This window comes from Xenopus laevis, chromosome 9_10S (assembly GCF_017654675.1).
Source record: "Xenopus laevis strain J_2021 chromosome 9_10S, Xenopus_laevis_v10.1, whole genome shotgun sequence".
Taxonomy (NCBI): Eukaryota; Metazoa; Chordata; class Amphibia; order Anura; family Pipidae; genus Xenopus; species Xenopus laevis.
The window spans coordinates 1303138-1315951 of record NC_054388.1 but is presented as its reverse complement, the minus strand read 5'-3'; the positions used below and the strand labels follow the sequence as shown (position 1 = coordinate 1315951).

The 12814-nt window shown below is 40.1% G+C and overlaps 1 protein-coding gene across 1 annotated transcript; it reads right to left on the bottom strand.

Annotated features, from left to right (window-relative positions):
- Positions 1-1211: 1211 nt before the first annotated feature.
- Positions 1212-9987, bottom strand: ccr7.S (C-C motif chemokine receptor 7 S homeolog). Its single transcript, NM_001092273.1, is given in 3 exon segments — positions 1212-3314; positions 6994-7043; positions 9880-9987. Coding segments are annotated over 3 exon segments (1143 nt in total). The 5' UTR covers positions 9911-9987; the 3' UTR covers positions 1212-2252.
- Positions 9988-12814: the final 2827 nt, after the last annotated feature.

Genomic DNA, 12814 nt, shown 5'->3' with positions numbered 1-12814 from the left:
CATTGTGAAGCAACTCACACAATTACCCTGGGGCTGCGCCTGCACCTTACACTTTTGTCTGAATGTCCAAAATGGCAATTGTACTAAAGTTTCTTTCTGAAATGGGAAGGCAACAACCAGTGGCGTAACTAGATATTCATGGGCCCACAGCTAATTCTTTTTCAGGCCCCCAATATGTCTAAAGGTTGAGCAGTTTTATTCATATTTATCGGAATTGTATATGAATTAGGGCCTCATAGGGCCCCTATTCCTACTAGGCCCTCCTGCAGCTGCAGGGTCTGCTTTCTCTGTAGTTACGTCCCTGGCAACACCCCAAAGGTTCATTGACAAATACCCCCGACCCCATTACCCTAAAGGGCAGCATTGCGGCTGCTTGGTACAAGCTATAGGCAGTGGGGGCAGGGCAGGCTAATAGTTTTTAGACTTAATGTAAGGTGATCCAATTATGGAAAATACCTGTATCCAAAAAACCCCAGGAATTGCAGATAACAGATCCCATATCACCGAAGAAGAGTTAATATTGCACAAAACCATTACAATAATACTGAAGATATACCGAATTCTTTTCATGTAAGACAGCGCCATCTTTTGACAGTTTGTTAGAAAACATCGAATTTGACCCGTTTGGGCCGTGTATTCATACAGATGAAGCCACTTGGATTTGTGAGTTAAATGCGTCATGACTCAGAGTTAATTGAAGAAACTGTGTTATCTAAAGTTATCTTAACTCATTTAATGCATTTAACCTTTTCATTAGCATACCAAAGCACCATTGTTCACAATGGTGAATGCTTTAATTAGATGGGATGTTGTGTCACAGTTTTCTGTGTTAAATGAGATAAATGGGATATCTGTGTTTAGTTATTCTGTGTCAAACAGACAAACCAAAGTGGCTGCATCTGTAGGTGGGACGTGGGTCTTTAGTGCCCACTGCTTTTATCTGTTTCCCATTCCTTCATCTGTGCCCATTTTATCGAACGTTTGGCCTATATTCATCCTGGAACTACAGCTCCAGGAATTCTAGCAATTGGTATTTTACAGCATGTAAAGAGTAACACCAGTGGAATAGTTAGGAGCGACTTGGGCATAAGGCAATACAATTCTACCCTCCCCCCCCCCAAAACCTTGAGAAAAAGGGAGTTTTTTTTTTTGCAAGACTGAAACTGCATCTGAGCAAGTAGCTTTATCACAGAAACGAGTAAACAGGAAAATACCTTTACATTCATCCTTTAATATATTTAGACATTTACATTAAGAAGTCTATTTAAAAGGGCACCTTAGGTTAGCAACAGAGAGAGAAAGGAGAAAAGCGCCAATATGCTCATTTACAGGTATGCACGCACTGCCATTGTAAAGCAGCAGAAAAACGAATTGCATTGGTTGTCACAATATCATGTTTATTATAAATTAACTTTGGGAGCTGTTATGTGTCAGCAACACTTGTAATAAAAGCTATGAGTTATACAAGCTATAGGCAAAGGACCTCCCTACCCCCCAAGTAAGTCTGTCAACTTTCCCCACCTTATCAACCCTGTGCAGCCAAATCACCCCCCTTTGTTCAGTCCCTAAACCCACCCCACTTTTTCCAGCCTCTGGCTAATCCCTATTGTCTCATCTGGGAGGGGGGGCAGCCAGGTACTGGACAACCAAGAGTAAAGGGTGGCCCAATACCCCCTATGGAGATCCTGAATTTATCTCTGCTGATCATGGGCACGTAAAGACAATGTGCACTGCAGAGACCCTTTCCATTGTACCAGTGCATAACCACACAGAACCTCTGCACGTATTGAAAAACTCCTGCTATGATCATTTTGGGGGAGCTTGCTCACTATTTTTACTTAACAACATTCTTCTTTTCATTACAGGTTCCTCTAAAGAAACAGCCTTCACAATCTTCTTTCCCATTAGACCTTGCCACACAAAGCTATATGAAGAGGGATTTCACAAAATAATCTGCAGAATCTGTAGATATTTGAATGTTCAGTCAAAGTAGATGTAAAATATATCACCAAAAACTATTTAACATGTAGATTGTTAGATGGACCTCTAACTTCATTGGCTCATCTCAGGAGCTAGGTAAAAATATGGCTGCCCTATATGGTAGACCTGCTCGACTTTTTTTTATATTTTTTCCCTCTGCCGTCAAAAACTCAAGAGCTAATACAGACAGTTTGTTAGGCAGTAAAGCCCAGATAGAAAATAATATTGTTCTGCTCTGAAGATTCCCATACAGAAGGACTTGGCAGAAAGTTTCATGGAGAAAAGGTGGTGGTTGTCTCTGTGTCCATGGCAAAAGAAGTCCTCCTGCTTGGCTTGGCTGATGACCATTCTGTAATTTTTTCCTGACTCAGGCAACCAATATCCTTAAAGAGCTTGCACAGGTCATTCCTGAACTTAATTCCAATAATGGCATAAAGGAAAGGGTTGAGGCAGCAACGGAAGCAGGCAAGGCTATACGTCACGTCGTCGGCAATGTCCAACTTCTTGCTGGCCTCACAGTCAGTGCCATTATCGAAGGTCTTTATCAACATGACGCTGTTGTATGGAAGTTGGAAAGCCACAAAGACGATGACGATAGCAATGATAACTTTAATGGCTTTGTACTTTTCAAAATTGCGTGCTTGAAGGAGCTTCCTGATGATCATGCAGTAACACAAAGCCATTATGATCAAAGGCAGGAAAAAGCCAAAGAACATCTGGGAGATCTTCAACTTGGCACTTAGGCTCTGAATGCTGTTGGAAAATATAATGCACATGTTCACCCCACCGTTGTTGTTCACGCCACTGTAAAGGAGCTCGGGAATGGAAAGCAGAAAGGCAAAGACCCAAATGCCAAGGCTGGACAGCTTGCTGATCAACACTGTCTTGGATCTGTGACGATGAGCTGATGGAGCTTGGACAATGGCAAAGTACCTCTCCATGCTGACACACATGAGCAAGAACATCCCACTGAAGAAGCTCATTTTGTAGAGGCAGTAAATTATCTTGCACATTTCACTGCCAAAAACCCAGTTCTTTGCCACACTTACTGCCCAGAAAGGCAGGGTCAGCAGAAACACAATGTCTGCTATGGCCAGATTGAGCATATAGTAGTCTGTGCCATTTTTCAGCCTGTTAAAGTACAAGTACCTGATCATCACCAGTCCGTTTCCTGCAAGTCCCACCAGGCAGATGATTGTGTACATTGCAGGCAAGAAGGAAGAGCGAAAGGTTCGGACATCACCCTTTTGACAGACTGTCTGCAAGTCACTATAATCCATGGTAGAATATGGCACATTCTCATCAGTGCTGACGTTGTCTTCCCCTACAGCGAGCTGATCAACGACAAGAGAAAAGCTAGATATAAATATGGTGCAAATCAGTAAGGCGAATTACCATAACAAAATGTTGGATGAAAATGGCCTGTGGGATGTTTATCTGCTGCCTCCCCAGTAAATAATGCTACAACTTTCCGTTCAATGTGAAAATGGGACTACTAGCAATGCACATAGAAACCCATGCATACTGTATGTCCAGATGAACGCATGGCCAACACCAAAATGTTGTCAGTGTATATTCTGGCCAAGCTTAGTGTGCAATTTTTCATACAAATGCTCTTCAGGGGCAACAAAGGCATTAAATATCTAGCGAAAAAAAGACAAGTAGGGTTGGGTGATGTGTGTGTGTGTGTGGTAAGTGGAGGAAACCTTGCAATATTTAATATACTCATTGTACTGTATCGCTTAGAGAACTTCACCCATAGACCACATCCTGCCTCACCTGGAGACATCTGCTCGGCTGATATTAAAAAAGGAGGCGTTGCATTGTTGGCTTTAAATACCTCCATACTGCACATGAACAGGAGCCATAGTCAGCTATTAGTATATTGTACATAGAGTATGTTTGTAGCTGTCCTTAAAGTTTAACAAGATGTAAACATACCTCATTCATTGTGTTTGCTAGGTTGGATTAGGACACCAAGGGGCCTACTTGACTTTACCCCAACACCCCTCACCAGTACAACTTTGACTAATGTGGTCTCTGCTCTGCAAAATGGAACACAGTGACCTGTGGCAATTCCTAAAGTACAGTGTCTTTTTTAATTGCTTGTGGACCCATATGTGCAAACCAAGTACCGCCAATTAGATCCCTAGCATGCTTAGTTGTTGAGGTGGCAGCAATGAATAAAACAGTTTTCTGTATAACCAGCCTGGAACACTGAGCATACAGTATATGCACGAGAGCCCTTATTTGCATGTCTCTGCCACAATCTCTGATTGCAGTTAAAACAAGACACTGATTCTGAGGTTAAAGTCATTTGAGATGCTCATGGAACATTTTCTCTTGTTTTGTTTTCCATCTTTACTGTATGTGTGAAGAACAGAACTCTGTGTCTTTGTGTATTTTATCTGCAAAACAAAGTTGGCCCTGCTCAAGATCTGCCCTCTGTATTATCTTGCAGTGGCAAAGCTTCACTCAACCCCAAACCACATCCTGTCTCACCTGGAACCTGTTCCTGAAGTGAAAGGGATGGAAGCCACTAACAGATTGCATACGTATTTGCCTGAAGCACCTACTATTGTACAGTAAAATGTTTATTGAGTCTTGGACACTACAGAATAGCATCACTTCAGCAGGGGGAACCCCAATAGGGAAAGCAGGATCAGCAGCTGCTGGGGGGCTATGAATATATAGAGAAGTCACCTGGGAATGGACCAGCTTGGAAATTTCAATACGTTTGTGTTTAAACATATACGGGTATGGGGGGCCCCAATATTTATGATTTGGGTCCCCATCCATTGACTCAGGAGAACACAATGAACATGATTTCCATTTCAATGAAGGAAATAAACCTTAAAACCTAAGAGACCAACAAGGTCAGGACAATAATTTGTAGCCTTTACATTTATATTGGGTGAACCTTCTGTTTGCTTCCCTTGGTTTTAATGAAAACCCCTAAGTATACCCTAATGTGTGTTTATATATGCCATGGAATGACCCAAGTCTACTTAATTAATCTCCATTATGCCACATGGTGGATGACCATGTTACCATGTTCTGGGCTCAAGCTGTTGACTTGGCTCAATTGTGAATTAAGAAGATGGGTGTCTTGCAACTTGCTAAATGGGGGATCTAGAGTGACATGAACATGAGAAGACTGTAAGTCACTATTCATGCTGCTTGGAATTTTATTTCTTCATTGTGCCAGGTGATTCAATTTAGGTGGAGACTGCACTGACTATTAAATAATGAAGTGAGATGGATCTTATTGGCCATTTGTAAATAGTACTTGGGGCATGGTTGTCTGCTTACTAGGCCCAGACAGGTGGGCAAGGCCAGTACCAAAGCCCCAACTGTTATTGAGATTGTACGGTTCATGTGGCCAGTATGGACATCTGTCCTATGGGGAATAATGCAGAAAAAATAGTATTTTCCTAGTAGATGCCACAAGGGAAATATTACTTGCATTACACACTAACAAGTATTCCAGCTAACCCTCATAGGATATCTCAAACATAATTTTAGCTCATATACAGAATGAATAAATCCTGAGCCCAAGTTTTGAATGCTGAAAATGTTTTCTAAGGACAATCATACTTCTATGTATTGTAACTTTAAATAATTGTAATTTAACAAAGGATGTGTGGTTTTATATCCTTCTATCTGGGTGGAGTGTTTCTTTCACCCAACATAGGTTTTGAAGTAAGTGCCAGAACACCACAGAATGAAGTAGACATAGAAGGTGGGGGGAAGGAAGTGGTGTACTGAATTATTATGCCCTCATAACCAAAAAAAAAGCTATGGTTTCAAAGGAAAAGGATTTTCTGTTGTAGATGTAAGGTGTTAAAGGAAGGTCGAGTTGGACAGTTGTAGAAAAGACATAGGTATTTGATATTTTAAACTGGCAACTCACACTCCCCACTCATTAAAGACCACGGTGTGGACTTGCCTAGGGTGGCCCAGGCTCTAGTTAGCCCCAGCCAAAACATTGTCCCATCAGACCTTTCTTTTTCTGCCCATATCGTATTAAAGCCCTTTAATATATATGACTTCTGCTTATTGCTATGACAGAAGGTCCTGGATTGTAGGTTCTCTGGTGGAACCCAGGAGTCGCAGTTCAGCACTATGAATGACTAGTTGACATGCGCCTTGAGACACATTCTGAAGACTACGTGCCCAATTTCTAAGCTCAAAGCATAAATATGGGATAAATAATTTTGATCAAAATAGTAAAATATTACTGAAATTCCAATACGTGATGATAGCATCTTATTGACTTAGATAACATTGTTTACAAATAAAAAAAAGGTTATTTTTAAGCAGAACCAGAACTCAAAAGAAATTTCCTATGCAAATGGTTTCTCCAGCCCCAAGTAGAATGTGACACACTATCTTTTGGAAACTCTCCTTTCAACTTAAATGAACAGTAACATGGATTTTTTCTTATTAGAAATTAGTTAGCACTTAACAAAAAAAAAAAAACACCAGCATACATTTAACTTTACATTCACAAAGACTTTATTAAGAAATATCTTACAGATATTCCGCTTGCTCTTCTGAAAAGGCGACGATCCATCTGGCGGCGCTCGAATTCTCCTCCCTGGCTATCTCCTATAGAAGGCAGGGAGGAGAAATTGAGCACCGCCAGATGGATAGTGGCCATGTTGCCTTTTCAGAAGAGGAGGGTAAGCGGAGAGTTGGGCCAAGGGAATTTATCAGTCAAGGCAAGTGTGGCCCCCCAATGTTCCCACCACACCCTTTTAGGAAGTGTTAGAGGCAGATAGTATAGGCCAGTTTTTAGCTAACACTGAAGGGGTGAGGAGAAACAAGGAACTGGTCTAATGATGAGTCTCTCCAATAGTGTGCTTCTCTGTTGCTCCCCTTCCTTTCCCAAAATTGTTCTGCCCTTTGCAGACTCGTCTACTGTCTGCCCCTAGTTTGGGCGATATTAAACCTTCCCCTAAGTCATTTTGTTGCACCGATACTTAATAATCATCTACTGTTTTTATTTACCTGAAATGTAGCCATGACGATGGGGACAATGTAGGAGATCTTTTGAAGGCCTACAAAAAGCAAAAGAAGAAATCCATTGAACTTTTGTTGTTAAAGAAACCAGCCATTCCTAAAACGTTACAGACCTCTGACCCAGTCAGAATGTACTTTCAGTGGCTTTGCCTTATATTTGACAGTTTTTCAGTTTAACGGAATTTTTCCATTTCTTCTTTTCACCCAGCAGCAGCTACATTGTGACACATGAAACTGCACTTACTGCTGAGTTACTGTTGAGTTCTTTGCTGTTGTACCATTTTGCTTCATTCATTTACCAGAAACCCCATAAGTCCACCCTTTGCCAATGGCAATGTTTTCTACAATGGAAGACAGTGTTGGAATGTGATGCCAGGGGCCCACCACTAAACCTTAGACCAGTGATCCCCAACCAGTAGCTCGTGAGTAACATGTTGCTCTCCAACCCCTTGGATGTTGCTCCCAGTGGTCTCAAAGCAGGAGCTTATTTTTGAATTCCAGCCTTGGAGGCAAGTTTTGGTTGTATAAAAATCAGATGCACTGCCAAACAGAGCCTCGGTGTTGGTTGACAATCTACATAGGGGCTACCAAATGGCCAATCACAGCCCTTATTTGGCACCCCAAGAACATTTTTTCATGCATGTGTTGCTCCCCAACTCCTTTTACTTCTGAATGTTGCTCATGAGTTCAAAAGGTTTGGGATCCCTGCCTTAGACTGTGGGCCCACTTTCCAAACTATTATTCCTCCTCTTTATTCTCCTAGTCTTTTATATCTTACTATATTCTTCCATTATTAAACATTTTATCCCCATAAAGAAACAGGGAATCACCATGAAATAGGCCAAATGGTTAGAAGCAAGAGGTTCCACTGACACCTGAGCCCACTGGGAGTTTTCCTGTTATCATGATGGGCTGACATTGATGGAAGACACATTGTTAAATCTCAAACCAGTATTAATTGTAGATTATAATAACCTGCTAGGTTATGTATATAATGAATGCTAAACTCTGTTGAATGTCATCATACAGTACATTGCCCGGCGTTGCTCGTATTCTTGATAATATAAGAGAGAAGGAGAAAAATCTGCACGCTTCCCTTTCCATTACCCACACACAGATTTTCATCGCTCACGCTGTTTTCTCTTTAACCCCTGACAACTTTCTGTTTCGGTGAGTGTATCACTTTTTTTCCATTTAAATAACCGAACTGTAACGTTTAAAAGAAAAAGCTATGAAAAAACATGAAAAGGAGAAAAAAAGACGTTTTTATCTGCTTCTCGAGAAAAACATTTGTTTTAGAAATCCCCTTGTAGTAATTTCACAAAGAGCTTATATGAGTGGCATTGAATACTTTGCATTTCATCCGACTTTTAACCTTTTTTTTCTGACCATGGGGGAGGGGTCACCAATTATTTCTTGGCCCAATGGAAACCGTTAAGATGTTTCCTTATAAAGATAACACAACAATAAAAAGTCCCTAAAATCTCAAATTTCCCCATTAAAGTCATCAAGTACATCTCTGAATTATTACACACAAAATCATGAATTCCCAAATCAGAACAAGCTAGTTACATTCATTTGGCTCCACAACAAATTCACTCTCAATATCTCCTCACCTGTGGAGCTTGCAATCTAAGTTGCAATTGACATCCATGCTAACACTATCTCATTTCTCTTGGTTACAACTAAAGACCTCAGAGCAGCTAACCATTAACAATGTATTCCTTCTGGAATTCCGATTGCTATGGTTCCTTTTACAAGAATCCCCCCAAGGACATCACGGCATGTATTGGGATTCTGATTGATGATGCAACAAGTGGTCCCATTTCTTACCATAAAGAAGAAGGCAAGGGATGACACAAGAGTTCTAATATCTTATAGTTAATGTAAATGTTAAGCTTATTGTCCTCTACAGAACGTCATCTATCTTGATGTTTCTGGCTATTGATGGGTTCAGAGGACTATAATGATGCTCATCATAATATATATATACTGGTATCAATGTGATTGATTGTCAGGTCAAACATAAAGGGGGTTATTAGCTAAAAGTTGAATCTTTCTGGTAAAGGTTTTAAAGGGGAAAACACAAATGTTTATTAGGAAGAAAAACCTCAAATTTATTTATTATACCCCGAGGCTGAAAAAAGTCAGAATCCGAAAAATACTCCATCTCAAACCTGTCGAGGTCATGTAGAAGTCAATGAAATATGTCCTTTTTACAATTGGAAGATATTATGATTTGCGCTGGGTTTCGTACGATAAGCCAAACAATTTGTGGTTTTCAGACGATAATCCGAAAAATCGGAAACATTTGTACGAGTCAAATTTTTTTCCTGCACTGAATTTTATTGATAAGTAAGGTGAAATTGTGGATGGGAATTCGTTTTAATAAAATAATGAGAAACTTTCGAGTTTAAGTAAATAACCCCCTAAAATGTTGTGGAGAACAGGATACAACCCTAGTCAGATAACATAGATCTGCCTCATTCATTGCTGAGGCTCAGATCTCTAATTGCCGCCTAGATATCTTCACTTGGATGAGTCAGTGCCATCAGAACCTAACAAAAAAACCAAACTGATCATCTTTCCACCTAAACCTGGTCCTTCTCCTTCTTTACAATTCTTACTGTTTCTATTAAAGTCATCAAGCAACAGCTAAGCCCCATGCCCTCATCTTATCCCACTTAGGCTACTGCAACCTGCTATTGCATTCTGCTACTAACCAGCCTCCCATACTCCCATCTATCCTCCCTACAGCATGTTGCATAGCAGTTCCTGTATATATGCTAAAGGATTATCCACCCGCCAAAAAAGAACAATTTGTGTACATATCACATCACTTGACCTCTAATAAAAAAAGAATCCACAATTTACCTTGAATGTGAGCTGCCATGCTGATTGGCATTGACACAGGAAACAGAGACACAGTTCTTATGTGCCGATTACTGAGAGATGTGTGTAGTTGGGGAGGCTTTGTCTCATGTGAACGGGAAGAAGTGTCAAAGACTCATTTCTGTATCGGCAGACAGATATATATTATAGACACATTCTGGGACGTCCCTTTCTACGTCAGGTGTTTCCTGGGGTACAATATTAAAGGAAAACCACACCTAAAATAAACACACTCCAATGTTAGAGGGGCTAGTGCAGCAAAGGTTTCAGGCTTCCGCAAAATATTTGCTATTAATCTTGCTATTTTTGTGCTGGAGCAGCTGCTACTTCAAACTCAGTTGAAGCAAAGAAATAAACGAGTGCTTCCTTTTGCTTAATACCAATAAATATATGAGTCAGGGGCAGACATAGCCAGTAAATGTTCCCTGGACAGAGACAATATATAGGTCCCACAATTAATGTCCTACCATTATATATATATCATATACCATGTATATTCTTTGACTTTATTTGAATTTATTTTCACCTTGTTATATATATATTGATCTGTTTGTTCAAAACGTTGGCTGACTTGGTTCCCCTTGGTCTTTTTTGCCCTGAATTGGTAGGCGGTAACTCATTGGTGACATGTTTGTGTTTGAACTGTATAAAGTTGTTTGCAGTTGGGCAACATAGTCTGACTAAGGCTTGAGCAAAGACCAAGCTAGTCCAGAAACATCACTTTGTAAGGTCAGATATTATCAGTGTTGGACCGAGTACCTGAGGTTCACCACCAACCTGCCGACCACGCGAGTGTATTGTGTATTGATAGGCAATGCACACACACACATGCAATCTTGTCTGCCCTGACCCCAACCTAACCACTTCCAACTCTATACCCATCCCAAATTAATGTGCTGCAATTTCTTATAAAGCAACTCCTGGACCATCCATGTCTGACATTACCGGGGGCAGGGCAGGTGAAGGTACATAACAGATTGCAACTGCCGGGTTGAGTGGGGGGCAGTTTGGGCAGGAAGGGGCCATCAGTGTTTTTCCAAATACCCATGTGTTCCAGTCCACAACTGCAATACTTCTGTTCAACCTGTAAACTAAATACATTTATTTAATGGTTATTAAATACATTTCCACATTTATAGTTTCCTCCTATAAACTGATAAGTTAAAGATAAGTATTGATTGAACAACCTCAACTAGATTTGGAAAGTAGAATGTCAATACAAGGGTTTTTTATCCTTGAGCGGGTTCATGGTTCATGCATGGTCAGCTACAGTACTACCCACTCAAGATGTTTCCAGAACATTTCCTAAACCACTCTAATACTATCTCCTATAAAATAGATGTAGTAGGAATTAGGAGCTTGGGTGCTGGCTTGTCTAAAAAATTCGCTTTTTTGAGGTGGCATTTGAAAACTATAGAAAGTTGAGAAATATATAACGTGTCTATGAATTCCACAGATCAGTGGATAAGGGGTAAATGGAAAATGAGACCATTGATCAAGTCTTTACAAGTTGATATTACACATGTGCCAATTGAATGTTTGGGTTGCTGGTACAGAGCATAAATATATAGCAGAATTCTAGCAGAATAAGAGTCAAGCTATATGACTGCCAGAGAAGGAGAAATGTGGAATGCATGAGAGGTCAAGAATGTGTATGTCTACTGCAGAGTTTGTCTATATGTCAACTGCATGTGACTGTATGTCTAACGCATGGTCTTCTGCAAAGATTGTCAGGTCCAACCCTCAAAGCCCCCAGTTGTCTTGCTACTGACTATGAATCTCAGGGGCTTCTCTAAAAATAATTGTGAGATCCTTAAAATAATTATGATTGTGTAGTTCTAATAGTGTGGGGCTCTCCCTGGAGTATTAAAAAAACAGAACTGTGAATGTTTTCTAAAGTTGTGGGCTCAGCTTCCTTAAATACATGTCAGGTTTGTTGTTTTTGATTGTATATTCTGTTGTTTACAGATAAAAATGTTAGTGATAAAAACGTTGTAAGGAGTTCAACACAGGGGTGGAACCCTTTGAAGCTGCACATACTTTTTGTTATATTATGATCCATATTGTTTCAGGATCCTACAAAGATACACTCTACATGGCAATAATATTAAAAGGAAAGTAAATGCCCTACAACCCATTGGCTAGAAATGGACAATGTCAATGAATACACCAATCATTACTTGGCCTTTAGGTTTTGGTTCAGACCAACAATGCATCATATCTTTGTATATTCAGCTAAGATGTGCCAAGCCGATAAACTTTCTGCTTCAGTAATTTATTGAGTGTCACAGTGAAAATGCCAGTCCTGTGATTGATTGCCAGTCATGCTTTACTCATTCATGGTTGAGTAAATATTATTAACTCACTCTTAGAGATAAGCATGGATATTCATTTTGGTCTGTCCTGCATTAGCGCAACTGTATGGCAAGGATGAAGGAATAGAAGGAATAGCTCCATGGCATCCTTTATAAAGAGTCCAAGTTATGTCTAGTACATATATTGATGCAACCCACTATGGGAATCTTTAATCTACAGCCAGGTCCAGGGTGGTGACATCTCCAGTGTACCCAAGAATCAGTTGAACCCCATTCATCAGGATAGGCAAGATGGACACATATGTGAACCTTCAGTTATATCAATAATGATGAACTGTGTCATTATCTGCTTTCTTTTGAGTCCAATTTAAAACAACTGCACTTGCCGGTGCATTCGTAAATTGTTATTATGTTCTATCAGAGAATTATGGGTTTGTCAGGAATACATCTGTAAATATGAAGTGTTAGCCATCTGCCGAAATTGGCAAGTTGTTGTTTTTTCTCCTTCTTCAAGAAAAACATTAGCAAAATAAGAAGTGAGATCATTGGAAGTTTATGGAAACCCCTCCACAGTCCACAAACATTGTCCCAGAAGAAAAGGG